We start from the raw sequence: 26842 nt of genomic DNA, 5'->3' as shown, positions 1-26842 counted from the left end.
GACGAAGGTCGGCATGATCGCCCTTTGCCGAGAGAGGAAGGTCGGAATGATCGCCCTTTGCCGAGAGATGAAGGTCGGCATGATCGCCCTTTTCCGAGAGACGAAGGTCGGAATGATCCTCCTCCTCCTCGAAGGGAGGGGGTGCAAGACGAGAATCTACCACCGGGGACACAGCGCGGAGACGCTGGTTTGGGGAGGGGAGACCCAGACCCGGAGGCAGATCCTCTGCGGACCGCGAGAGCAGGAGCTCCACCGGTCAGGAGAAACGGGGCAGAAAGTGTTCATAGCTCGGGTGCAGCGTCACAGCATCAGAAAACTTTGCATGACGAGGTTACTCGTCTGGTCCAGGCCGAGCTAGATAGGCACAAAGGGCACAAGGCAGAGTCTCGACCTTTTACTACCTGTGGCATTGCTAGCCCTTTGTCAAAGGCTATATGGGATGACCCATTTCCAGATAAGTTTAAATATCCGCCCATTGACAGATATAACGGTAAATCCGACCCGTTGACTCATTTAAGTTGCTTTCAGGTTGCCATGGGAGTTCAAAGTGTCTCGGACGCCACGGTGTGCAAAGTGTTCCCTTCAACGTTGAGCGATGCGGCGCAAAAGTGGTACCAGAACCTCAAGGAGGGCTCTATTACTAGTTTTAGGGAGCTCGCTATGGCTTTCAAAACTCATTTTGCCCCGAGCATCGAACGAAAGAAAAGATCCAGTGATTTGAAGAAATGCTTTCAAAAGCAGGGAGAAAGTTTGAAAGCTTACATTGCTCGGTTCAATGCCGAGGCGATCATGATAGAAGATTTGAACGATGATACCGCCATCGATGCTATGAAAGATAACACCAGCATGCAAGTCTTCCGAGACAGCCTGATCACCAACCCGGTTGACACTTACACCGAGTTGATGGACAGGGCTTGGAATTATATCAATCTCGACGAGGAAAGGCAGAGGAAGTCTTACGGGACGGCTAGCCCGGTTCCCAGTAAAACGCAGAATACTCAGGGATCTAACCGTAGCCAAGATCGGTACCGACCTCTGAACGAGACTTCGGGGTACAGAGGTAACAAGCCATTCAATGCTCAGACCAGTCCGTCAAATGCGGGGCCTGGTACTAAGCCAAGTTTCAGTATTGGAGGAGGAACGGAAGGATATGTGGATCGAGCAGGAGTGCCGAGACAGTATGTACCACTCAATACTCCGAGGGAACAAATTCTATCCTGGATCAAGCACAACAACGAAGAGATTCGTTACCCACCGAGGCTAGTGAAAGATGGAGACCGATCCAAGTTCTGTGATTTTCACGATGGTTATGGCCACGAAACGGAGGAATGTGGACGATTGCGAAGCGAAATAGACAAGTTGGTCTGCCAGGGGCGATTACAACATTTTGTTGTGGCCAAGGAGGGCCAAGACCGAGGAAATACGAGGGTCAACTCGGTCAGGTCGGAGCCCGGGGGGAGTAGGGAAGCCCAATCCCCATCAAAGAAAACACAAGTCACAGGAGTAATCAACACTATCTCAGGAGGAACCTCAGAATCCGAGTATGGTCGCAAACGTAGAAAGAAAAAGCAAAAGATGGTCATGTCGGTAGCTACTGGGTCGCCATGGCCTAACATTGTTTTCGGGCCAGAGGACGCGAAAGGAGTAGATTTTCCTCATGAAGACGCTTTGATTGTATCAGCCATCATTGGATCGAAATGGGTAAAACGATTGCTGGTGGACGATGGAAGCTCGGTTAACTTGTTGACTCTGTCAGTCTTTTTGACAATGGGAGGATCCAAGACTGACCTCAAGCCTGTGAACATTCCTCTCCTGGGGCTGGGGGGAGCTCCGGTCACCCCAGAGGGCATGGTCGAGCTGGATTTGGAGCTCGGCATCGAAATACCTCAGGAGGACGGAACAGAGGGAATCCTGGCGGAACCAACACGGAAGGTACGTTCACTGTTCATGATAGTTGACATGCCTCTTGCTTATAATGGTATTCTAGGTAGACCTATGTTGTATAGCACAGGTGCAGTGACTAGTATTCGTTACTTGATGATGAAAATCCCAATGGAAAACGAGGTCATAACTATCAGGGGAAACCAAACCCTATCTAGGCAATGTTACATGGCCACTATGGGCAGCACGGTGGAAACGATGAACATCGATACACCCGAGCTGCTCATCAGAGAGAAAAAAGCTCAGAAACCCCGAGAAAACTTAGAAACGATTGAACTTACAGAGGGATCCGAGATGTATGTAAAGTTGGGGGTAGACTGGCCAGACGAGCACCGGGAAGCTATCATAGCTTGGATAAAACAGTATGTGGAGGAGTTTACCAACAAGCCAGAGGATATTGGGGGGGTAGACCCTAAGATCATCTCGCACAAGTTAAACGTGGATGCAAAATGTAAGCCTGTCAAGCAAAAGAAAAGAACTTTCTCTCTAGAGAAACAGATTGCTATCCGAGATGAAGTGGAGAAGCTCTTGAAAGCCGGGTTCATCAGGAAAGTAGACTACCCTGAATGGCTGGCTAATGTAGTCTTGATCAAGAAGTCCAACGGTAGATGGAGGCTTTGTATAGATTTCACTGATCTAAACAATGCCTGCCCAAAGGACAGTTTTCCTCTGCCAAACATTGACCAACTGGTGGACGCGACGTGCGGATTTGCGGTCTATGCATTCTTAGATGCTTCTCAGGGATATCACCAGATCCCGATGAGCAAAGATGACGAAGAAAAAACAGCTTTCACAACGGATCTGGGGACCTATTGCTACAAGAAGATGCCTTTTGGTTTGAAAAATGCTGGGGCAACCTATCAAAGACTCATGAATCATGTTTTTAAAGATCAACTGGGCAAGAATGTCGAGGTTTATGTGGATGACATAGTAGTGAAATCTAAGGGGATCGAGGATCACGCACAGGATTTGGCAGAAACTTTTGAAAAGCTGAAGGGTTTTAACCTCAAGCTGAATCCAGAAAAGTGTGTTTTCGCAGTCCGCTCGGGGAAGTTTCTAGGGCACCTCATCTCGGAGAAAGGCATCGAGGCCAACCCGGAGAAAATCGAGGCAGTAATGAGCATGAAAGCACCCAGCTCGGTGAAGGAAGTACAAAAGTTGAACGGGAGAGTAACGGCGTTGGGCAGATTCATGAGTTGCTCGGCCAAACGATGTTTGCCATTTTTCAAAATCCTGAAGAATACAAAGAATTTCAAGTGGACAGAGGAGTGTAACACAGCTTTTGAAGAGCTGAAGGTTTACCTCAGCACACCCCCGGTGCTAGGTAGACCTGAGCCTGGGGAAATCTTGTACTTGTATCTCTCGGTGAATGACGAGACAGCAGCGGCAGTCCTGGTGAAGGAGGATAAGGGTCTGCAAACCCCAGTTTACTATCTCAGCAGGGTCTTGAAAGGCCCGGAGGTCAGATACCCAAAAATTGAGAAATTTGCTTTGGCATTAAAGGTGGCGGCGGAAAAGCTAAGGAGATATTTTGAGGCTCACATCATTGTAGTACGTACGAACCAACCTCTGAGAAAGGCGCTGCAGAGGCCAGAAATGTCGGGACGGCTGGTCAGCTGGTCGGTCCAGCTGGGAGGATATGACATCCGGTATGAGCCCAGACCGGCTCTGAAAGCACAAGTATTGGCAGATTTCATAGCCGAGACCACAGCAAGCGACCAACCTGAGGAACCTGACGAACAACTTCTACGGTGGGTATTAGAAGTCGACGGGGCATCAAATCTGGATGGATCTGGAGCAGGCGTAGTCTTGAAAGGCCCTCACGGAGTCACACTCCGAAGCTCGGTAAAATTCGATTTCCCGGCATCCAACAATGCCGCGGAGTATGAGGCTCTGTTGATCGGATTGAGAATGGTAAACGTGGTCAAGGCCGAGCACGTAACAATAAGGAGTGATTCTCAGTTAGTCGTTTGCCAAATCTTGGGTACCTTTGAAGCTCGGGATTCGGAAATGAGGAGATACGTGGACAGAGTCAAGTTCTTCTTGAACAAGATTCAGGAGCTCGGAGGAAAATGGGTGATAGAGCAAGTTCCTCGTTTGGAAAACCAAGAGGCCGATGTACTAGCCAAAGCAGCAACAGTGAACGAAAAGATACCGGGGGCCCATTTCTCTGTTCAAAAGCATTCCAGTATCGACAACCATGAAACCATTTTTCTAACTCAGCCGTTGGAAAATTGGATGCAAGGTATAGCCCACTACCTGATGGATGGAACTCTGCCAGAAAACAGAGATAAAGCCTACAAAATCTTGCGACAAGCTCCGTACTACGCGTTCCTCGACGGAGTCTTGTACAGAAAGTCATTCACCCACCCGTGGTCGAGATGCTTGACGGCAGAAGAAGGGGAGTATGTGTTGAGAGAAATACATGAAGGTATTTGCGGGGCACACATAGCTCCTCGCATGTTAGCAAAGAAAGCAGTGTTGCAAGGCTACTACTGGCCCTTGATGGTCAGACAGGCAGAGGAGATAGTAAAGAAGTGTGAAAACTGTCAGAGGCACCAGAACATCCGACACGCTCCCACTACAGAGCAGTGTCCTATTACCAGTCCTTGGCCATTTGCAACGTGGGAAATTGACATCCTGGGGCCTTTCACGCCAACCACGGGGCAGAAAAAGTTCTTGATAGTAGCAGTAGATCACTTTACTAAGTGGCTCGAGGTAGAGGCAGTGAGCACCATCACAGAAGCTCGGATCCGGGATTTCTTCTGGAGGCAAATTGTGTGTCGTTTCGGTATACCCAGAGCGTTGGTAACTGATAACGGAAAGCAGTTCAACTGCCGAGCCTTCAAGGAATTTTGCAACGACTTGCACATTGACCTGCGTTTCACTTCAGTAGTTCACCCGCAGAGCAATGGGATGACCGAAGTAACCAACCGGACGATCCTAAAAGGGCTCAAGGCCAGGCTAGGGGAGTTCGATAGACAGTGGCTGGAAGAGCTACCGAAGGTCATATGGGCTTACAGAACCACGCCAAGGGCAGGCACAGGAGACACCCCGTTTTCTCTAACATATGGGTGCGAGGCAATGATACCGGTGGAAATCGGGATGCCAACTCTAAGGGTCCAGTTCTTCGATGAGGCTAAGAACGAGGAAGAACAGAAATTATGCTTAGACCTGCTGGAAGAGCGAAGAGAGCAGGCAGCGCTAAGAATCGAAGCATACAAGCAAAGAATGGCTAAGTATCATAACAAGAGAGTTAAACCCTTGAGTTTCCAAGTCGGCGATCTGGTCCTACGACGGGCAGACATCGCTAAGGGAAATGCTGGAGTGGGAAAGCTCGAACCTAACTGGGAAGGCCCCTATCGAGTCACTGAGGTCGGACGAGCAGGAGCTTATAAAATAGCACACATGTCGGGCCGAGTGCTCCCGAGAACTTGGAACTCCCAGGTTCTTCGGAAATACTATCAGTAGTTACTTGTTTTCATTTTCGAGGTACCTAGGGGTTTTTTCACTTATGTTTGAGTTAGGCTTTTGTAAAACTCAAACATAAGTTTTTCCCCTCAATGAATAAAAAAGATTAAAAAGAATTCATGTCTTTTCCAAAACCCGAGCACTCTATTCGGTAAAAAATTCACGGGCTATGTGCCATCCACGGGCTAGGTGCCATCTACGGGCTATGTGCCACCAGCGGGCTATGTGCCATCTACGGGCTATGTGCCACCAGCGGGCTATGTGCCATCTACGGGCTATGTGCCACCAGCGGGCTATGTGCCACCCACGGGCTATGTGCCACCAGCGGGCTATGTGCCATCTACGGGCTATGTGCCACCAGCGGGCTATGTGCCACCCACGGGCTATGTGCCACCAGCGGGCTATGTGCCATCTACGGGCTATGTGCCATCTATGGGCTATGTGCCATCTACGGGCTATGTGCCACCAGCAGGCTAGATGCCACCAACGTACTACGAGCAATTCTCGACCCCCAGCAACAACAACTCCGGGTTGTCCCAAGACAATAGGCTATCCACGCCGAGCAACTTGCTTAAACTTGGTCTATGAATAACTAAGAACCTATCCTAGCATTTTTTAATCCCACGCCTAAGTCAAGAACCAACATATGAAAACAAGAGGCTAGAAAAAAGTCCACACTACTGGAGCCAGCTCGGAAACTAGTCTGAGTTAAGTATGCAAACGTGTTGTCACATACTTAACCAAAATTTTTAAAGATAGAAAACAAAAACATCATTCAAAGAAATAACACGAGTATAACAAAGAAAACATAGGCAAGTAAAGATCAAGATATATATACAAAGGAAAATTCATTCAAGAAAAAAGAAAATATTCAAACTTACAAAAAGAGAGCTCGAGGCTCAATATCCCAAAAATCTACAAAGAAAAAGAAAAATTGTTCAAACTATTACAAGCAATTAACTGCTGCATCAGTTCGGCCCCTGGTCTTGATCATCAGCAAGATAATCTTCGATATCTGCTGGCATGTCGTAATCTTCAGGCAGCTCCTTGGCACGGCGGTGCAACTCAAGCACGTCCAGCTTGAAATCTGAGACGTCGACGTCAGCTCCGAACCGACCTCTCACGAACTCGCCGACTTGGACCTCGCCAACATACAGCATCTTCCGGAAGTCCTCATATAAGTTCTCTTCTCGGACTGTGCCTTCCGCGGCTTGGGCCTCAGCTTTCTCGGCTCGCCTCTCGGCCTCAGCCAGTTTCTTCTTCAGGTCCTCCACCGAATCCCGGAGTCCCTTGGAGGCCAGCTCATTCCGGCGAGTGACATCAGCGAGCTGCTTGGAGAAATCTTCTTTCTCAGCAGCCTTCTCAGTCTCTAGACGACTGATGTCACCCCTCAGCTTTCCCAGCATCTCCAGGTCTTCCGACCGTCGATCCTCGGAGTCTTTCAGTTTGCCCTCCAGCTGAGCCACCAGCGAAGCCCCGTCCGAGGCCCTTTGCCCGGCCTCCAAGGCTCTATTCTCGGCTTCGCTAGCCCTCCTCTCTGCATCACGGGCTTTGGCCGCCTCTGACAGCATAAGCTTTTTGGCCAGGAGAAGGTCGTCCTCGTTCTGACTAGCCCGCCGATCAGCTCGGTAAGACATTTGAGCCGCCTGAGAACAAACAGCAAAGTTACTTAAAACAACAGGGGAAATAAAGCAAGTAAAACAAGATAAAAAGTCGAAGAGATTACCTGGATACAGAGGGCGGAGACCGTTGCCAGCAAGTTCTCTGGCTTGTAGGTCTTATAGTAGGCCTCGTCCTCGGGTAGCGTGGTTACCCGAGCAATATCCCCAGCGATAGGCAGCTCGTGAATCGACACTCGGACGCCCGGGTTGTGCTGCCCAACCCACTCGGCAAATCTTGCCCGAGTTATCCCCTGAGGGCAAGAAGCGGTCGTGCTAGAATCAGAGGACACGTCCGGCAGATCCGGCATCCGAGATCCCACAGCACGGGCGCTAGGACCCCCAGCTTCAGGAGCAGCCCGTTGAGGAACATCCTCGGGTTGTCGAGGTCCCACCACGGTCTCCGCCGAGCCCAGATCCACAAAGGGAATGTCCCTTCTCGGTTCGGCAGCAGGGGGAAACTCCGCCTCGCCAGACCTCTGAACTCGGAGTGGAATGGCATCCAACCCCGTAACTTGAACGCCTTCCGGAACCTCCGGAGACTTGGGATCAGCAGCAGCCTCACCCGCAGGGGAAGGCCGGGGAACAGCCGAACCCACAGCAGGTGCAGCCTGTCGGACTGTAGGGGTCGCAGCCCGGACAGCGGGCCTTTTTCTTTTCTTCCCGATCAGTTTGGCGGGGTCCAGACTATTCACTGCAATCACATCAAAACATAAACAAAGTTAAAATATAACACAAACAGTAGCAACCACTTCACACAACAGATAAAAACAAAAAGAGAAAAGAAAACAACAAACAGACCAGCGCTAGCCGCAGCTGTGCCCTTCCAGTAATCAAACAGGAGTTTAGGGCACAGGTCGTCGGCCTGTGCTTTCTCCCCAGCAGGAGCAGCATCCCGGAGCTTGTACATATCATCTCGCTCCAAAGGGCCAGGGGTATGGAACCACTTGTCGGGCTTATAACACTTAGCGACCCAGGTGGTCACCATCCCCTGGAAGGCAGTAGGGTGAGACACTTGAAAATAATCCTCCTTGAAGTCCCTCAAGGAGTCAGTTATCCCCGACACCAGCCCTCCGGCCAAGTCTTTCCTCTCACCCCGGAATCGCAGATAGGCGAAATGACTCTGATCTTTCAGCGACATCAGGTACATGCAGCAGAAGAGTCGCATACTGTCGGTCACCCCAGTCTGTCGGCACAGCTCCAAGAAACAAGAGTAGTGCCGAACTCCATTAGGATGAACCTGGGATAACGGCACTTCGAAGTAGTTGCTCAGCCTCTTGAACTGCTCGGATATAGGAAACCGGATGCCAGACTGGAGATGCTCCAGGGTGAGCATAATCGTATTCTCGGGAGGAGCGTCATTTAATCTCTTCCCCGCGGGAATCATAGACAGCTCGTACTCCTGCGGGATGTCGAACGCTTTCCGCACGGCCCTCAAAAAACCCAGGGTGCACCGCGACGCCTTGATGTCCCGATCATCAGGCTTATCACCGACAGTTTTCCTCTTTTCTTTCCCTTTTCGGGAAGGGCCAGCAGGTACCGAGGTCCCCACCTCTCCCACCTCGGCAGTCTCATCAGGCCGGGGACGAACCACATAAAAATCAGCAGATGGCTCGTCCATATCCACATTGTCATCATCATAACCCACCCCTTCCTCGCGATCTGATGGGTCACCCGACATACCTAAGGACAGGGAAACAAGCTCGGATGAGACGAGTTCCACCAGACAAACAAGACAAATTCACTAAAACTTGAAATTACAAATCAAAACAGATTTCCTAAGGGGTGAAACCATCAGAACACGAAGAACACCGTAAAGAATTTCCAGATTTCTGGAAATTCTTTTCCCAGACGAAGAACACAAACAATAAAACAAAATCACGGAATTCAATTAAGCAGTTCATAACATATACATTGAAAATGAACAACGATCAAACATTTCTGAAATAAAACTCTCCGAAGCAACGTTGCACAAAAACAGAAGTCAAGCATATCAAACACACATGAAAAGCTTGAAAAATAAAACAAAATCATTAAAAACAGAAGACACTTACTTGTAGAGAAATGCAGAAAGATTCCTGGAAAGATGTAGAAGAAGACTTGACACACGCAGCAAACACAGCAACCAAACTCTGAGACACAGAAACCTCAGGGAAACGAAGAAATCTGGAGAAGACGAAGAACAGAGAGTTTTTTCTTTTCTTTTCTTACAAATCAGGAAGAAATGAAAAGAGAGAAAGAAAACGAAGAGTTTTGTAAGGTTTGAAAAAATGAAACTTACAACTGAAAAGAGAGGGAAAATGAAAAGCCACGCTTTTAATTTTCTCTCTCATCCCACTCAAAACGTCCCCTGGGAAAGCGCTCACGCCTTAACTGCTAGACACGTGGACCTAGGGTAGACAACAAGCAACCGCCACATAAGACAACGGCTACAATAGCTGTCAGACAGGACATCTCGACAGTCACGTCCTTTCACACAGCCACATTAGCCCACCTATCTCTCTGACAAACAGCTCGGTGTCAGAGACCATCCATAAACGGGACAAGCACGCCAGAGATCCCGTGATCTGAGATCTCGGTACACACTACCAGCTCGGACATAAATATCCGACATACTGAGGGGGGACTAGTGATAACGTAGCACATCTAGTAGGGGCGAAGCAACCTCGCCAGGAACGAACATCACTAAGTCAAGCATTTCACCGATCTGGTAACAATGTCCGACCTTCTTGAAATCATAGAGCACATGACTTGGGGGGTCACTGGATCGATGGGAAGTCAAACATCATCCGAGACAATCATGCCTGATAAGGTCGGACCAGGAATTCTGTCCGGGCTCCGAGTTACATTCAACTAAGACCTAGGCCGAGCTCCGAGTTCATAAACCCGAAAGACCGGACCTGGTGACCCGAGCTTCGAGACATTTTCAGATCTCAAAACCTTGATAACTTGGTCCCCAAGTTATCCGAGCTCTAGAGACTTACCGAGCTCCGAGGTCTTGTTCAGAAACACACGCTCGCATACCAGATCATGGGACCACAGAAGATCTTCTGACAGGTACGCGAGGAATGTTCCCTCTGACACACCTAACAAACCGCGCCACCTGCAGGGATATTCTCCCACGTGAGCATAACCGAATTCTGGGACCACTGGGCTCACAGCCTGCCAGCAAGGCAGGTTTGTCCTTAAACCCTAACTATAAATAGAGGGTTTAAGGACAAACCCTAGGTAATTTCTTTTTCTCTACTCTAAGCACTCTCTTTTCTCTTCTTCTTCTTCCTTTACCTCAAATCTTACTTGAGCGTCGGAGTGAACGTCCGGTGACCCCCACCGGAGTTCTTTCTGACCTCTGTCTGCTTGTGGTGTGCAGGTCGTTGCAGCTCGGATTTAGTTTGGTGATTCATCAATAAGGGTTTGAAAAAGATGGATAAAAGATTCAGTCCGTTGAATATAAACTATATAGAAAAACAGATAAACTCATAAAATACCGATTATTATATAAAATTAAATTATTAATTGTGGAGGAGAGTGTAGCAGGAGACAACTTGGAGGATTTTCTTTGCACTTCTTATGGTTTTGGGCCTTTTTGGCAGACGTCACGATTTTGCAAGATCCAGTGGCAATGTTTCACTATCCGAATATTCCACGTTATTTTCAACAAATAGTTCTTTTTTCCGGTGATCGGAGGGCCACTTTTGCAATGAACAGAACCACCTCGGTAATCACGGCTCAGATTTTCCCATCTCAATTTCCAATAATACCCTTCACTTTCCTCTATATTCACCTACCATACCTAGAAAAAACCACCACAATTACCTGGTGTGGTGGGGGTATCACAAAAAGCTTCAACTGTTTCTAATAGGAACCAAATTTATCACGCGGATGATTTGCCACGTGTCATCCTCTCGACCTCCTTTCCTGTGTATATGAACAACCACTTGGCTCGTTTTTTTCCCGCTAATGATAAAAAAAAGGACTGTCGTTTTATCCTCTCTGCTAGCAGAGATAGAGAAAAATAGAGAGCCAACCAAAGAGCTTCTTTAGTAACGGTTACTGAGCATCGGTTTATTTTACCACTGGTTTTGAAATGGTTTAAATCAGTTAGCTCTCTCAACTCTCAGTCTAGTTGTTTAGCTAAAAGCAATGGCTATCGGCAGCTTGATTTCTAGCCGGAATTTCGGTTCTATCATCGGCTCAGGTATCGGTTATGATTTTCCGAGCAGCATTTCTATTTCTGCGGTTCTTATGCCTAGCTCATTCCATAGATTTCAGTTGGATTTCAGTGTTTTTTTTATTAGTTAGACTAAAAGAGATAAGGTTGCATTAGTTTTATTATTTGTTTTAAAATCAACTTTGATTTTCAATTTTTAATTGATTTTGTTTGTTTGTTCTTGTATATATTTAATTAGTTGTGTCAACATTATCTTACTGCTTTACTTGCTGGATTTTCAGTGAAAAGATTTTAAAATGATATTCATGTTTTATTTGATAAGAATTGTTTCTATTTTTGTAGCTAGATGCAACAATTAATTTTACTTGTGTGTTTAGTTAAATGATTAATTAATTGTTTTCCTAAACTAGAAGTGTTATTAATTTACTGTAAATATTATGCTGTCTTTGTAAATCTATTTTTTTAACTCTCATTTACTACTTAAAAGAAATAATATATGCTAACCAAATTAGCTACGAGTTAGTGGATCATGCATTTGGTGATTATAGTTTATTTTGAAGTTTAGAAAAAATTATTTGTTATTTACTCATCTCAAACTTTGGGAAATCCGCTCGGTTAAGAATGGCTTCAATATTATCTGTGGTTGTGTTGCATTGTATGGCCCACTGTTTTAAGACCCCTGTTTACTTTTGATAAAATATTGCTTAATGTTCTACCTAAAAGTTAAATCATGTGCAGACCAATTGTATGTTTAATTTTGCCATAACTCACCTGACTTGAGTTCATAACCAAGAAAATTAGTTTAAGCAATGCAGTTTACGCATGTTTGGGAAGTCCAAAAGAAATAAGAATTCAATTATAGTGGATAATTATTATGATAATGTCAGCATTCCGACTATCGACTTGTAAGAAAAGCAAGCATTTAAAAGAAAGTATTTTTTCTTTTGCCAAACAAGGCCTTAAGTAGTTTGTACTTTGCAGGCAAAGTTTATGAACAATCTACTTCACAACTTAAGGGAGAAAGACCAGGCATTGTAGCGACAAGATTTTCACATGGGAACATCTTCGACAGAAAGTGTTATAGCCGAATGGCTATATCATCTACTTCCGGATTCTCATGCTCCCCTGTTCTTCGAGTCACAAATCATTCCGATGAAAAAGCTTTGAAGTCTGTAGCAGTTCCTTTACAAAGAAGTCTACGAAAATGTAACTGTTCTTCATTTGCTTCAGTTGCCAACTGGCTTCACCTGAGCAAAGGGCAGTGTCAGCATTTTGAGTATGTCAAAGTCAATAGAATTCGTGCTAACTATAAATCTGAAGAGTATGACATAACAGAAGCTGCTGTAGCAGAGGGTTCAAGTGAGGCTGTCTTAGTAGAAAGAAATCTTCCTTGGTGGGAGGAGTTTCCAAGGCGCTGGGGGATTGTGCTACTCTGTTTTATGGCATTCTTATTATGCAATATGGACCGTGTGAGTACCTTTACAAATTCCCTACTTCAACTCATGTTAGCTTAGTTTTGGACTTTGTCTCAGTATTTGATCTTTCCATGATGGAATTTAACTTTTCAGCATTTTATATTTGGATGATATTACAATGAAGCTGCAATTAGCAATAAGGGCTTTCACTTGACATGGTTGCTTTGGTCATATGTTTTATTGTAGGTAAACATGAGCATCGCAATACTTCCAATGTCACAAGAGTTTAACTGGAACAGTGCAACAGTTGGATTAATTCAGTCTTCATTTTTCTGGGGCTACTTAATGACGCAGGTATAAATCTGGATCATTGGAACATTCAGAAACACAAAAAAGTTGATCTTGTGTGCGGCAAACTTATTGTCTGAACTCTGAAGTAGTGGAGTGTAAATTAAAAAATTGGCGCTAAGCTCATTTCAAACTATATGATAGTGTTTTACTTACTCAAGTTGCTAAATACCTTGATTTGGAATTTTCATTCTGGTCCTATATGTAAAACATACTCCTATATATTCTTCTACACAGATTCTTGGAGGTATTTGGGCAGATAAAATTGGTGGAAAAGTAGTATTGGGTTTTGGAGTGGTCTGGTGGTCAATAGCTACTGTGTTGACTCCTCTTGCTGCAAAACTTGGACTCCCTTTTCTGCTGATGATGCGGGCTTTCATGGGGATTGGCGAGGTTGGTCTTTAAGCCGTTTTGTGTTAATAGGTTTTAAAAATTTCAATTACCAAGCATACATTCTCAGTTCTTCTCCAAACTCAAATTAATTATAACCCAAAGGACCTGTATTCTAGATGTGTATAGTTTCTTTCCTATGAGTAGCTAAAGGGTATTCATTCAGGGTACTTTGTATTCAGGGTGTTGCTATGCCTGCCATGAATAACATTCTTTCCAAGTGGATTCCAGTGTCAGAGAGAAGCAGATCACTTGCTCTAGTTTATAGTGGCATGTATCTTGGTTCTGTCACGGGATTGGCGGTCTCTCCCATTCTAATCCATAAATTTGGATGGCCATCAGTCTTTTACTCATTCGGATCGCTAGGAAGTATATGGTTTGTTTTGTGGCTGAGAAAGGTCAGTCATTGCTTCATTTAGCTGCTTTTCGGTGCAAATCTTCAAATTTTTGTTGATCCTTTTTTCATTCTTTCTAAGATTTATCGTTATAGCTTATAAGCATGTTGTAGAAGCTACACTGGCTTACTGTTATTTATATCTGTTACATGCTGACTATGTGATTTGCAGGGCAGCCTTTTTCTATTCAATTATTCTTTGCTACTGGAATATTTTGGGACTTAACTCCATGTTTTTCTTCCTATTGATTGCTTTTCTCCCTAGGCATATAGCTCTCCGAATGATGACCCGGAACTTAGCATACAGGAGAAAAAGCTTATACTGGGAGGCAGTGTGTCTAAGGAACCTGTTTCAGTTATTCCTTGGAAATTAATACTATCAAAAGCACCTGTCTGGGCTCTCATTATTTCTCATTTCTGTCATAATTGGGGAACTTTTATTCTTTTAACGTGGATGCCTACATATTACAATCAGGTGATTGAGACAGTACTAAGAAAATTATCCATTACTGGGTGCATAGTTTGCTTTTCTTGTTCTGGATTAGATCTCATTTATGATTGATTTTGAAAAAAATGAGATACCATACTGATAGATAATACCATAATTAAATTAATTTATGTGTTCTTCGATTTTGTGGTTGTTTATTCAGGTTTTGAAGTTTAACCTCACCGAGTCTGGACTATTCTGTGTCTTGCCATGGTTGACAATGGCTTTCTTTGCAAATCTTGGAGGGTGGATTGCTGATACACTTGTGAGCAGAGGTTTTTCCATTACTAATGTTCGAAAGGCATGTATCAAATCCTGTTAGCTCACGATATCGTAGATGGCTAATTAGGGAGTCAATTATCCAGTTAGCTCAAAACATCGTCTTCTTTTGTTCTAAATTTAATTATAGCTCTTCAATGTTGCAGATCATGCAATCCATTGGGTTCTTGGGCCCAGCCTTCTTTCTAACCCAGCTGAGCCATGTTAAAACTCCAGCTATGGCTGTACTATGCATGGCTTGCAGCCAGGTTTGTTCTAACTTGATTACATTTTCGCTTAACCTTGAAGTGTTTTCTTCTGTCATTAGTTTATTTAAAATAAACTTGTCTAGAACTGTAATCCAGTCATCCAAACAGAATATTCTGATCTAATAAGTTCCAGGAAAGGTTAAATGAAGAACCCTCTACTATTCTTATAGACCTACTGAAAGACACCCATTTGGCTGCCTGTTTAAACTAAGACTCTGCACCAGATATATTTACATATAGTGGTATCGTACCGATATTCCCTATATAATATAATAATACTGAGAAGTTTTTAAAGAAGAAAAACATACTAACTGGTAAGAGCGCTCCCTCTAGATTAATAGATCTTGGGTTCCAGTCAAGTCACCATGAGAGTATGAGCGAAATTCTTTAATCCTCTTTAAAAAAGAAGAAAAAAATACAAAAAAGGTTTATACAAGAATCTTTCGTCTGAGGTTATCAAAGCTATTTAGAAGTAGATTGAAATGATATGCATGATAAACCTGTTATAAGCAATTTCAGGCCCTTGAAGGAAATGGATTTGTTTTATTTCTCTTTACACTGCATCTGAAAAATGGATTAGACTGTTTTGCCTAAGAAAAGACATTCGTAGTTTTCTTTGTTTCTTACTTTATCTGTCTATTACCTCCATTTCTTGATAGAGAAGTAATTAGAAAATTCAGTATGCATTGAGCAAAGCAAGGCCAAGTGCATTTTTATCATCCTGCAAGAAGACGAGTAATTGCCGAATGCTCACTAAAAACACACTAATTGAAGAATATAAAACAGAATCACTTCTAAAATCCTAAAACATGTACTAGGATCTCAATTAAGCATATTTACCAGAAAATTGATGCAACTGTATCTAAGCTACTATACGAAATATTTAATGCGCCATGTGCAAATGTTGCTAATGAGAGGCTGGCACCAAATGTAGTTGTACTTTAGATTGACTTTATAGTTTGCTACATCTTTCATTAATTGACCGTGAAGTACACTGTTGGTGGCAGGGATCTGATGCATTCTCTCAGTCTGGACTCTACTCAAATCACCAAGACATCGGTCCCCGTTATGCTGTGAGTTATTTCCTTATGTGACTGTGATGCAACTTGTGTAATTGTTGACAACTTACTTGGTACGTCACCGGTGACACAGTGATTAGAAACATTTGAGACAATTTATTAGACAATTTATAGAAAATTGTAACTCGTTTATAAAATGGAAACCGATCTTCGTACAATTTGTCTTGGCGAACTGTTAAGATGATGATTCTAACGAAAAAACTATCGGTCTCCAATTACAGGGAGTTCTATTAGGTCTGTCAAATACTGCCGGAGTGCTTGCTGGTGTCTTTGGTACGGCTGCTACTGGATACATTCTTCAAAGAGGTAAATAAAACTGAAAAGTAACCCCACTGCACCTGCTGTGGGACATTGCATTTTTGGATAATTGATTCTCAGGGTATTGCTTTATTCACCAACTTTTGATTCGTTTCATTTTGGTTGCTAATTAATTTCATTACATCGGGAGATTTTACGACAAAAAATGCTTACATGGCAGCCAAATTTTGCTTATTTTTGCCAAGCGACAATCGGGTTTTGATTATTTTGTCACATATGCATAATTTCATTTAAGTGAGGAGTTTTTAGGATAAATTATCCATACATAACAAGTTCACGAAAAGAAAAATAAACTCTTGCCGCCGCATATGCAATTTTTTACAGTAAAACCTTTAGTCGAAACAGAATCAAAGTTAGGTTACCAAATTAAAACGAATCAAAGTTTGGTCACCAAAATACAGCGCGGTAATTCTTTGGGTACCCCATAATCATTGCATTTTTTTAACTAGTTTCAAGTTTGTTGTTTACTTTTGCAATTGTGTTCATGTAGGTTCGTGGGATGATGTGTTTAAGGTGGCTGTAGCACTATACATTATAGGCACATTAGTTTGGAACTTATTTTCAACTGGAGAGAAGATTCTGGACTAGAAAATTGCATGATTGGGGTTGAAAAAAATATGTGCTTCAAATGAGTGAGAGAGAGATGCAGTTTTTTCAAGCTAAGGAGATGGAAGTATAAGAAACTGAGGGAGAAAAGTAAAAGTTTGCTGAACCAATTAATGGCTAAAGCCAGATTAAAAGTTTTGCTGATAGCTTAATTTCAGGAACTTGGTTTGCTATGACATGTATTGGGTTGGCTTTATTAATAGACCTTTTTAATCGGTTATAAGTCCCTTTCTTTCATTTGCGTTTTGTTGATGTAGATGACAGGTAATCGCATTGCTGCCATACAATGCTTCAGCTTATATGTCCATCATTAAAAAGACAAATTAAACAATACAGATGGCTATTTTTATTTCTTGTCTACTATAAATGTCTACACCACCTCACCACAAATGACAAATATAACACACTTGTATTTTATTACTTTTTCTATCCACGATTGATAAATTTATTTGATTTAAGATGCATATAAAAAATTTAATTAAAATTTAATTAGAGTTATATTTATTACTTATAATACATTTTAATATAATCAATTGATTCACCATTTCAATCGATATACCTTTATTAAATAGCAATTCATAATAGCTAATAAAATGCATATAAAATTATTAATTAATATTGTTATTTAAGTTATAATCAATTTTATTTATTTATTTATTATCAATGGAAAGGGTGGAATTTTTAACTTTTTTGCAAGAAACTAAATCCACGATTTCAACAAAATGCAGCCCAGTGCTTATACATTTATGCTATAGCTTGTTAGTTCAATTAAAGTATTTTAGTCCTCTCCTAGTTTCCTCAGTTAACATAAAATAAGGCAAAATAATTATCATCTCTTCAAATTAGGTTAAAATTATGATTTTATTTTTCTAAATTTTGAAACTTTCATATTTTCCTTACAAATGACGAGACAATGCCAGGTTGAGGCTCTATTCTGAAAACAAAAGGGAAATGTTCCAACACCATTCTTTGTGCAATATATCCTGAATTTGTTATATCCTGAATAAGTAAAAAGGAGCAATTTATTCACTTCAATTTGGAAGTAGCCTAGCTAGTAAACAAATTGATAGCATTCATTCCAAAAATAGTAGGATATCAAATATAAACAGAGTACTAAATCGTGAAAGTAGCTATATAAAGATGACTTTATCTCACAAAGATAGTATTATGCTTCTAATATTAATTATGAGTACATAAATATACTTAATTACGTACCTCACTTTTAAGAAGACAAGTATAAAGCAAAACCAACAAAGGTTCATCTTGCCCATGAATTTGACTCATTAAGATCAAGTTTATGACTTTGGAAAAAAATATAAAAAGTTAACATCTTAGCTCGTTTTATCTCTTCGAATGAGTTGTCGGAAAATAAAGCATTATTTATAAATTGAAGTTAAAGTGCAAAAGAATTATTGAACAATTTGAAGTTGATGGGGCAAAACGAGCCATAAAATCAAAATTATGGTTTTCATTCTTAAAACCACAAGATTACCCTTAATTGATCATTTGTATCAAGTTTAGAATGTAAAGTGAACATTTATTAAAAGCAATACAATCAAACACTTGCTCTATGTTCTCTTTTTGACACCAATTATTAGTAAGAGGTTACAACAATATTTAACTATCAAATATGAGCAATTTTATTTTGATATCCTTCAATAAACTTACAAATATAAAACAAAAACAAACTAAAAATCAACTTTGAAACACAAATTAAATAAAAATGAACAATTACACATAAATAAAGAATTGAGAATTTCTCAAAATAAAAATTAAAGAGTTAGTTCAAAAACTCACTCTACTCTTCTTCTATCAACAAATGGAAGAAGCAATAAAATCTATAAGATTTGAAGGTATTCTCTTCTTCTTTTTTTGAGGTATTCTTTAAATACGTACTCTTCTCCACATGCAAATTTTTTCCAACCCTTTAATTTTGTCTCAGACTCACATGGAGTACTTCATCCTCTTTAAATACCCTTCACCAAACTCACCAATTCTTCAACAATATCCTTAAACTACACAACCACCACCTCCTTTCCGTTTAAACTGACGCCGTTACAAGCTTCTCCGTTACATCTAACGCCGTTAATTCCCTCACCGTTACTCCCATGCAACTTGCTGTGATTCTTATTATTTTTTCTCACTATTCTTGCCACAGTTTCACTTAAATCTCTCTCGTGCACATTTACTTTAAGCCCATCTTTCATGAACAGTGTTAACGACATTTTCTGCTCCACCTTGTGACCTGGCACCAAGGTTAACCGGTGCCGGAGAAGCAACGCTGACGCGACGGACTTCATTTGTAAATATGCCAAGTGTTTGCCTAAACAGATTCTTGGACCGGCGTTGAATGCTACAAATTTGTAAGAGTCGTGGTTTATAAAACTGTGACCATCTTCTGATAGCCACCGTTCTGGTTTAAACTCTAGGCAGTCGTCACCCCAACTGGACTTCATTCTCCCGGCTGCATATATTGAATATGTGATCGACGAACCCGCCGGCACGAATGTTCCGTCCGGTAACACGTCATCAGCCGCTGCATGCTTCGAGTCTTGAGGAACTGATGGGTATAGCCTTAGGGTTTCTGATAATGCTGCTTTTAAGTAGATCAAACGATCAACTTCTTCAAACCCTAGTGGCTCGTCGACCCATTTTGACGCGTCATCGCCACGTGTCTCGATCAGAACTGTGCATAATTCGTTCAGGATTTTCTCTTCCACTGATGGGTTTTGTATGAGCAGCCAGAAGAACCAGCTCAAAGCAACGGATGACGTGTCACGTCCAGCTAGGATGAAATTGAGTGCCACGTGTTGAAGGAATGTGTCTGAGTAGGATTCTTTTTTCTTCATGAATCTTGACAGGAGATCGTCGTGGAAGTTACCGTCTTTTTGTTGGTTTAGCAACTCAGTTTTACGTGCGTCTATAACGGACGTTAAGTACTCGTCAAGCTGGCCAAGGCTTCGGTTCAAGCTGACTTCCATTCCAAGCCCAAGCCATTTCTTAAACTTCCACAAAATTTCAGGCAAAATAAACCGTTGAAGAGAGGCTTCTGTGGCTCGATCAAAAGCCGAAGCAAAGCTGTTATCAGGAAGCCCGGGCGCGCACGTCTGTGGATCTTGGCCAAAAGCCAAGCCGCAAATATTATCAAAAGTGAGCCGAAGTAACGTATCTTGAAGATCAATCGGCTCAGCTTTAAGTTGAGCAGCTTCAAGAATAGGACAAAATCTCAACTTAATAGCTCGGCTAACCCATCGAGCCATGGCTTGACGAAGAGTCCTGGTGGTAAATTCCAGTGCGGCAGTTCTCCGCTGAAACAGCCACGTGTCACCATCAGAGTTAAAAATCCCCTCACCAAGCAAATCATGAAACACCGCTTGCCACGTGGGACCTTTAGGGTAATTATAGAACCGGGTCTTCAAAATATGCTCTATATTTCTCGGGTCACACGTGACCGTCACGAGACCCTGCTTCTTAGCAAGAAACGGAATAGCACAGATGCAAGTCTGGTACGTGCCGCTACACGCGCGGAGATTGTCACAGATCCAGTCATGCAACCGGTCACAATTCTCAATCAAACCAGGAAGACTGCCCAATAAAGGCCACACACGCGGACCTTTTAACGACCGTGAAATAAACGTAAACCACAACAGATAAACAGTAACGGCAGAAAACAGCATTAACGCCGTTAACATATCCATTACATATAAAAAAGAACGTACCTCAATGAAATTTGATAAAAACAAAAACCCAGATTTTATTTTCTTGAAAAAAAACTGGGTTTTTTACTATATGAACAGAACTGTACAAGAAATCAAGAAATGAAGTAGGGTTTTGGGGTGTAATATGAGAAAAGAAATACAGAGAGGAAGAAGAAAAAATATAGAGTGAGTAGTACAAAATGGAGTGTAATGAGATAGAGAGATTTATAGGTGAAATGCAATAATTTTAAAGACAGACTGTTTCTTTAAATTGCATCAGATGCACTACCATTAATGCACTGTGTGGTCGTTGGTGACTTTGAAGGTGTAAAAATAAAAAAAAATAAAAACAGCCAACTTGTTTTTTAAATTTTTTAAAGTTTTAGTTCTTAGGACACCTAATTTTGCAGGCAAAGGGGAGAGGGGAATTAAATTGAGGGCATTGAATAAAGAGAAATTAATGAGATTAGTTGAGGAACTAAGACAGCAGAGAGAGTCCAAAAGGAGACACACAAAGAAGAAATAGAAGCTTTAAAAATAATGAATCATATATGCAATGTAATCCAGTGTGTTAATTTTAGCAATAAGATCATTGCTGTGATGAGTGAATTATTATAATTAATTTTTTGATTTTATAAAGAGCTGTGAGTCTTAAATGAAAAATGGGTTTGTCATGTGGGGTTTTGGTTAGGGTTTGGTGAGCAAACCGCGCTAACTATTTATTATACCACCTTTGCTTTTGCTTATGGTATTAATTCACGAACTCTTTTCTTTTTTCTACCACAAATAATCAAAAAATGATTCAGCTTCACACGGTATAAACCTTCTTCATTAAAAATCCTTAAATTCTACCAACGGGAATATTAGTCCAACTGTTAAACGGCTTGATATTGATTAAGTAAGGTCTCGGGTTTGAGTCTTGTGAATGCAGAAAATTTCTGCTGGCAGACTCGTCCGCCATGCTAGGTGCGCGACACGGGTCGAATCCGGATTAGTCAGGGCGAAACTGTGAAAACTGGGTGGGTAACCAAACAAAATCTTAAAATTCTTACTATTTTTTTTTATAATTGAGAGGGGAGCGCTTGTGGGAGGAATCGAACCCATGACCTAGTAGTTTGATGCCTAACGCTTATACCATTTGAGCCATAGCTCATCGGTAAAATTTTAAAATTCTTACTATTAAATAATGATTTATATGATATGAAAAATAAAAAAAGGTTTTTATCAAAAAAAATAAAAGTTGTGAGCAGTGACCACTAGTGCTGCTTGTGGTATTTCTGATATATTTATGGTATTGTATTATTGCAGGATAGAAGTCAATTCTTCTATGTACATTCTTGCTCATTACCTGAAACCCTTTTACTATCAGTCTGTTTGTTACATTGGAACTCCAAATATATTTATCTTGTTTGCCTTTAATTAATTTGTTCAGAGGCTAATACATGTGTAATTAGACATTACTGCAATTTGTAGTTTCTCCACAGAAAAACAAATACTGAGGCACAAGAGTAGTCTCTTGACATTAAACATATATAACCGCTGATCAAAACATAACTTGAAACGGAATATCCGACACAATAAAATGTTTCTCCAACACCACACGCCCCCTAACATATTTTTTCTGAAAAAATAACAGAGTTATATCGTTCAACAAATGACATTAGAATGTAAGAGAAATCTTACACGCCACAACTCTTTATATATATTTTCCAAAAAGTAAAATTATAATTTTCTCTTATATTTTTTTTAACATTCTTACATTTAACTTTTTTTTGCTTCTTTCTTCGATTCATATTAATTTGATAATCAAAGTGAGTGTCTGGAATTTTTTTGAAAAATCCATTTTTAGGTTGTTAAACTATACCAGTTTTGTTTATCAGATCCTTAAACTATTTTTTGTTCTTATCTGGTCCTTCAACTTAGTGAAAAATTTTTTTTCAGTCCCTAAATGCCAAAAACGACGCCGTTTAGAGTATCAATTTGCATTTTTAAAAATAACGAAACGTCGTTTTTATCGTTAAGGGACTTCAAAATGCGTTTTTACTTAGTTGAAGGACCAGATAAGGACAAAAAATAGTTTAAAGACCATATAAACAAAACATGTATAGTTTAGGGATCTGAAAATGGGCTATTCCAATTTTCAATTTTCTTTTGGCGTTCTTCTGATCAGTGCATTATAGTCTTCAGACGGACCTTTATTACCAAAAAATTAATAAATAGTTCTTTGATTTATCAATAATTATCTTTTAATGAATATTACCAATAAGCAAGGTGAACTTGATTTATTTAAGAATTAAGTATTTATTTCAATGTTAACCATTTTGGAAGTTTTTTTTAATGAATAGTTGGAAGTTTTTAATAGAGGGTGGTGATGATACAAATGAAAGTCATGTGAAAATTATTAAGGATTATAATTTCAACTAGATAGTAATAAGCCATGCGACCATCGGTAGTTTTTAGCTAGGTGGTTGTGCTTTTATTTCCAGTGTGGAATTTTTGTTTAGCTAGACTCAATAATAGTCAATTATTTTCGTTTAAATAAATTTTACAATTTAAATTAGTAAACTTCTTGTGAGAAAGATCTATGAAAATACCCCAATTGGATAAAATAAACAAAATCTTATCAGTAATTAGATAAACGCAAAATAATTTATAATATCCACAATTTTGATCATTTGAACATTATAGTCTGTTAATTTTACAAATTCGAACGAAAATACGCAACTTCTAAATTATAGTATCTATTTTCATAATTTATTTTTATAAGTTTATTATCTGATAAATGATAGTTTTACACAATTGATCATTAATTTCAATTTAGAAAATGTAGTTTTAGTTTAAAATGAGGATTACGTACTTGAAAATATATTTTGAGGATTGAATGTTTTTGTCTTAATTTGCAATATTAACAGATCAGAATGTTCAAATTATTTTTTAGAAACATATTTGACAAACTACTTTAGATGTAAACTCGATGCGTAAGATTGGTGGAATTTAAGCGTTTAGGATAGATTTGATTGCAAAACCTTAAAAAATATTTGGAAGTGCAACTTTGCTAAAATTTATAAATGACGAAGTGCTAAGATCATCAAGATAAAAAAGAAATAAAGAGTTTCAAGGACGGTTGACCTATCTTCTGATGAAATATAGTTATAGTTGTTGTTGATTCCAATTACGAATGTCTGGAGATAGGAGAAAGTAAATGGGTAGGGGACCAAATTTATATGGCTGATTTACTACCTTGGTCGATGAATCTACCCCTTCACATTCACCAAACACCCAATTCCATCCATAAGCTTGGATAGTAAACTTATTTTTAACAGCTTTTTATTTTTCTTTATTTGGGATTATTGTGTTGGTCAATTTAATATCTAATGCTACACTAGTCCCGCAATCATAGTTAAAATTGAATTTATACAAGGATTAGAAAAATGATGGTTAGATTTTAGGACGTTAAAAATAAATATTTATCTATATTAATTAGGACGTTAAAAATAAAAAAAGTATCTTTGTAGAACGGATCGATTTTATATGTTTTATAAAGTTATCTTTTGGGACGTTAAAATAGAAAAATTTGATTGATTTTATAGGATGGATGTGATATATTTTATAAAAACATTCTACTTTTCGTTAATATATTTAGTTTTAACCTCTTATTTGCAAGTTATATTAATACGAAGTATCGATTTATGTTGAAAAACAATTGTCTATTTTGTCATTTTCAGTTTTAAAAATATAATTAAACACTTCGACAAACATTGTTTTTTTTTGAATAATAATAATAATAATAATGGATTTTAAATAAAAATAAGATAAAAAGTTTTCATTTTAAAGATTGTGATTTAGTATTAAAAATAGATGAATGTTTGAATTCTATTAAAACGAAATAAGTATAACAATATAATTATCCGTTGGGTTGTAGTATAAAATTTTGGAGTGATTTTTAATGGAAAAAAATAATTGAAAAACCGACTTTTTAAGAAATGAAAGTCAACCTGCGTATATATAGGATAGTGTGTAAATGTTGAGAATGAGGATGAGGAAGTTGACTTAGGTCTCAATAAATAGAGACCATCGAAACTCGATCATCCGCGTTGACAAATTCAACAAATAGAAATTTGAGAGTTGCAGCCTGCAACTGCTACTATGCATATCAAATTCTCAATTCCCTTTATCATAAATTACCACAACATACGTATTGGCTAATGGCTCACTACTGCCAAATTTAGGTGGAACGTTGATTGCATAATAAGTGGTGAAATTATAAGGGTTAACTACTAAAATAACCTGAAGTTAGATTAACCTAGCAAAATCCTCATGACACTTTAAATTAATACTCCCTCCGTCCCACTTTACAAATCCCATTTGATTTTACACACAGACTAAAAAAATATTAATTATTCTTGTCTTTTCTTGTTTTTTTCATGTTTTGCCTCTGTTAATGATAGTGGAATTTTCCATAAAACTCTTTTAAAATAACTAAAATAAGGGTAAAATGGGATATTCAATGGAAAAGTATTCTAAAAATAGTAATGAGACTTTTTAAATGGGACATTCCAAAATAGAATATGAGACTTTTTAAACGGGACGGAGGGAGTATTTTTTTGGCATTTGATCTCATAAACCATGCATTCAATGAGTGTTGATGTTGGTGTTTATAATGAAATTTAAAAAATAAAAGGTATCTGTGTGTTGTGAAAATATCACATTACTTGAAATAACTTAAATTTTCGAGTTTATAATATGAAATGAAACACATTATCTTAGATTTCGATCTAAGAGATTCTAATTTTATGCGTGGATGAAGAGTTCGATCAGTGAGCTGGTTGATTTGGTCTGAGTTGATTCGACACTCATTTTTATAATCATTTAATTTTGTTTTCAAAATGTGGAACGTTGTTAGTTAATTTAAAAAATATGAGTTTTAGCTACGATTGTTGTAATATTAATATCACAATATTTTTTAATATTACGCTTTTTTGTTTGTTGATACATACACTATGTCTTCCTAATAAAGAGGTGTACATTTACAAACCTTACTTGCAACTTTTTAACTAAGTTTTTTTCTCTAATTTTTTTGAGCAATAATATTCGGATATAATTAGAACGTTTTAGTACAGTGCAATACGAGTCAATCATTATGGTTGTGTTATCCAGGAAACGCCATGGTTGGTTGATTGTCTTGCACTATTTAGACAGAGTTTAGAGAGTGATTTTGTCACTACTAGAAAACAGCTGATTAGCGACGGAATTTGGCGACGGATGCCAATTCCGTCGCTAATCAGCTGTTTAGCGACGGATTTAGCGACGGACTTAGTCCGTCGCTAAATCCACCATGTTTAGCGACCGATTAATTCAATTCGGTCGCTACTTTTGGAGGGAACATGGCGGGAACGGAGGCGCCAATTTGCTTTGGTACATTAGCGACGGATTATTTACGTCCGTCGCTAATTTTGTAAATTACCGACGGATATAGAGTTCCGTCGGTAAATCATCCCTTAATGAAACGATGCGTTTCATTAAGGGTTATGTTTTTACCGACGGAATTACCGACGGACTAGTTCCGTCGGTAAAACCTTAACCTAACTTACCCACTTCCTTTTTTCTCACTCTCACTCTCAGACTCTCTCTCTCTCTTTTTTTTTCCGCCGCTCTCCCTCTCCTTCTCTCCTTTTCCGGCGAAATCACTCTCCCTCTCCGCCCTCTGCCCTCTCTTTTCCGGCGAAATCCCTCTCCCTCTCCTTCCCTCTCTTTTTTCTTCACCGACCGCCTCCTCTCCTCCCTCTCTTTTTTCTCCGCCACCACTGCTCCTCTCCGGCGAAAGCATTCCGGCGTCATTTCTCTCCCTCCTCTTTCCGGTGAGTTAGTTTATATATTTTAATTGTTTTGTTATTTGTTTAATTATATAATAAAGTTGTATTTTTTTTAAATAGAAACCGCTGCCTGCCGCCCTCCGCCGCTGCTGACCTCCGGCCACCGGTTTTGTCCGCCGCTGCCAACCTCCGATCACCTCTGCTGTCCGCTGCCAACCTCCGATCACCTAGGTTAGTTTTTTTAACTTCAATTTTCAATTTTGATTATTATTAAGTTTAATTAGATTAGAAATTAGTGTTATAATTAAATTAGGTTATTCTAATTGTTTTAAATTAAATTACACTAGTTTATTTAGAGTAGTTAATTAAAGTAGAGATTAAATTATGTGTTTATTATAATTAAAAGAGATTAATTGAAATTATTAATATTTAATTTTGTTTAAAAAATATTAAGTTAGGTTTGTGAAAATTAGGTTAGTTTTAGTAAAGAAGGTTAATTTTTTTAAATGATTATATATTATTAGGC

General features: G+C 39.9%; 3 protein-coding genes across 3 annotated transcripts; 2 read left to right on the top strand and 1 right to left on the bottom strand.

Annotated features, from left to right (window-relative positions):
- The first annotated feature begins 1767 nt into the window (after window positions 1-1767).
- Window positions 1768-6004, top strand: LOC126687938 (uncharacterized). Its single transcript, XM_050382492.1, has 6 exons — window positions 1768-1932; window positions 2248-2545; window positions 2873-3090; window positions 3199-3402; window positions 3445-4947; window positions 5882-6004. The coding sequence occupies exons 1-6, from the start codon at window positions 1768-1770 to the stop codon at window positions 6002-6004; spliced, it is 2511 nt and encodes an 836-aa protein (XP_050238449.1).
- Window positions 6005-11012: 5008 nt separating this feature from the next.
- On the top strand, window positions 11013-17028 carry LOC126687312 (ascorbate transporter, chloroplastic). The gene is made up of 11 exons (XM_050381844.2): window positions 11013-11268; window positions 12223-12710; window positions 12903-13010; window positions 13242-13397; window positions 13577-13792; window positions 14054-14263; window positions 14439-14576; window positions 14701-14802; window positions 15810-15875; window positions 16103-16187; window positions 16690-17028. The coding sequence occupies exons 1-11, from the start codon at window positions 11214-11216 to the stop codon at window positions 16785-16787; spliced, it is 1722 nt and encodes a 573-aa protein (XP_050237801.1). The 5' UTR covers window positions 11013-11213; the 3' UTR covers window positions 16788-17028.
- A 1393-nt stretch (window positions 17029-18421) lies between these two features.
- On the bottom strand, window positions 18422-21089 carry LOC126688000 (cytochrome P450 86A8). The gene has a single exon (XM_050382555.2). It carries the CDS (start codon window positions 20501-20503, stop codon window positions 18821-18823), a length of 1683 nt encoding a protein of 560 aa, XP_050238512.1. The 5' UTR covers window positions 20504-21089; the 3' UTR covers window positions 18422-18820.
- Window positions 21090-26842: the final 5753 nt, after the last annotated feature.

Source organism: Mercurialis annua, linkage group LG6 (genome assembly GCF_937616625.2).
Source record: "Mercurialis annua linkage group LG6, ddMerAnnu1.2, whole genome shotgun sequence".
Lineage (NCBI taxonomy): Eukaryota > Viridiplantae > Streptophyta > Magnoliopsida > Malpighiales > Euphorbiaceae > Mercurialis > Mercurialis annua.
Note: the sequence above shows the minus strand (reverse complement) of the source record. Positions and strands in the feature narration are given on the sequence as shown.

Coding starts and splice junctions, on each gene's coding strand:
- LOC126687938 (XM_050382492.1), top strand. CDS start 1,768: ATGGGAGGATCCAAGACTGACCTCAAGCCTGTGAACATTCCTCTCCTG. Junction 2,546..2,872: donor CTTGATCAAGAAGTCCAACG/GTAGATGGAGGC, acceptor TGGATGACATAG/TAGTGAAATCTAAGGGGATC. Junction 3,403..3,444: donor GGGTCTTGAAAGGCCCGGAG/GTCAGATACCCA, acceptor TTGGCATTAAAG/GTGGCGGCGGAAAAGCTAAG.
- LOC126687312 (XM_050381844.2), top strand. CDS start 11,214: ATGGCTATCGGCAGCTTGATTTCTAGCCGGAATTTCGGTTCTATCATC. Junction 11,269..12,222: donor CGGTTCTATCATCGGCTCAG/GTATCGGTTATG, acceptor TGTACTTTGCAG/GCAAAGTTTATGAACAATCT. Junction 14,577..14,700: donor CCATTACTAATGTTCGAAAG/GCATGTATCAAA, acceptor TCAATGTTGCAG/ATCATGCAATCCATTGGGTT.
- LOC126688000 (XM_050382555.2), bottom strand. CDS start 20,503: ATGGATATGTTAACGGCGTTAATGCTGTTTTCTGCCGTTACTGTTTAT.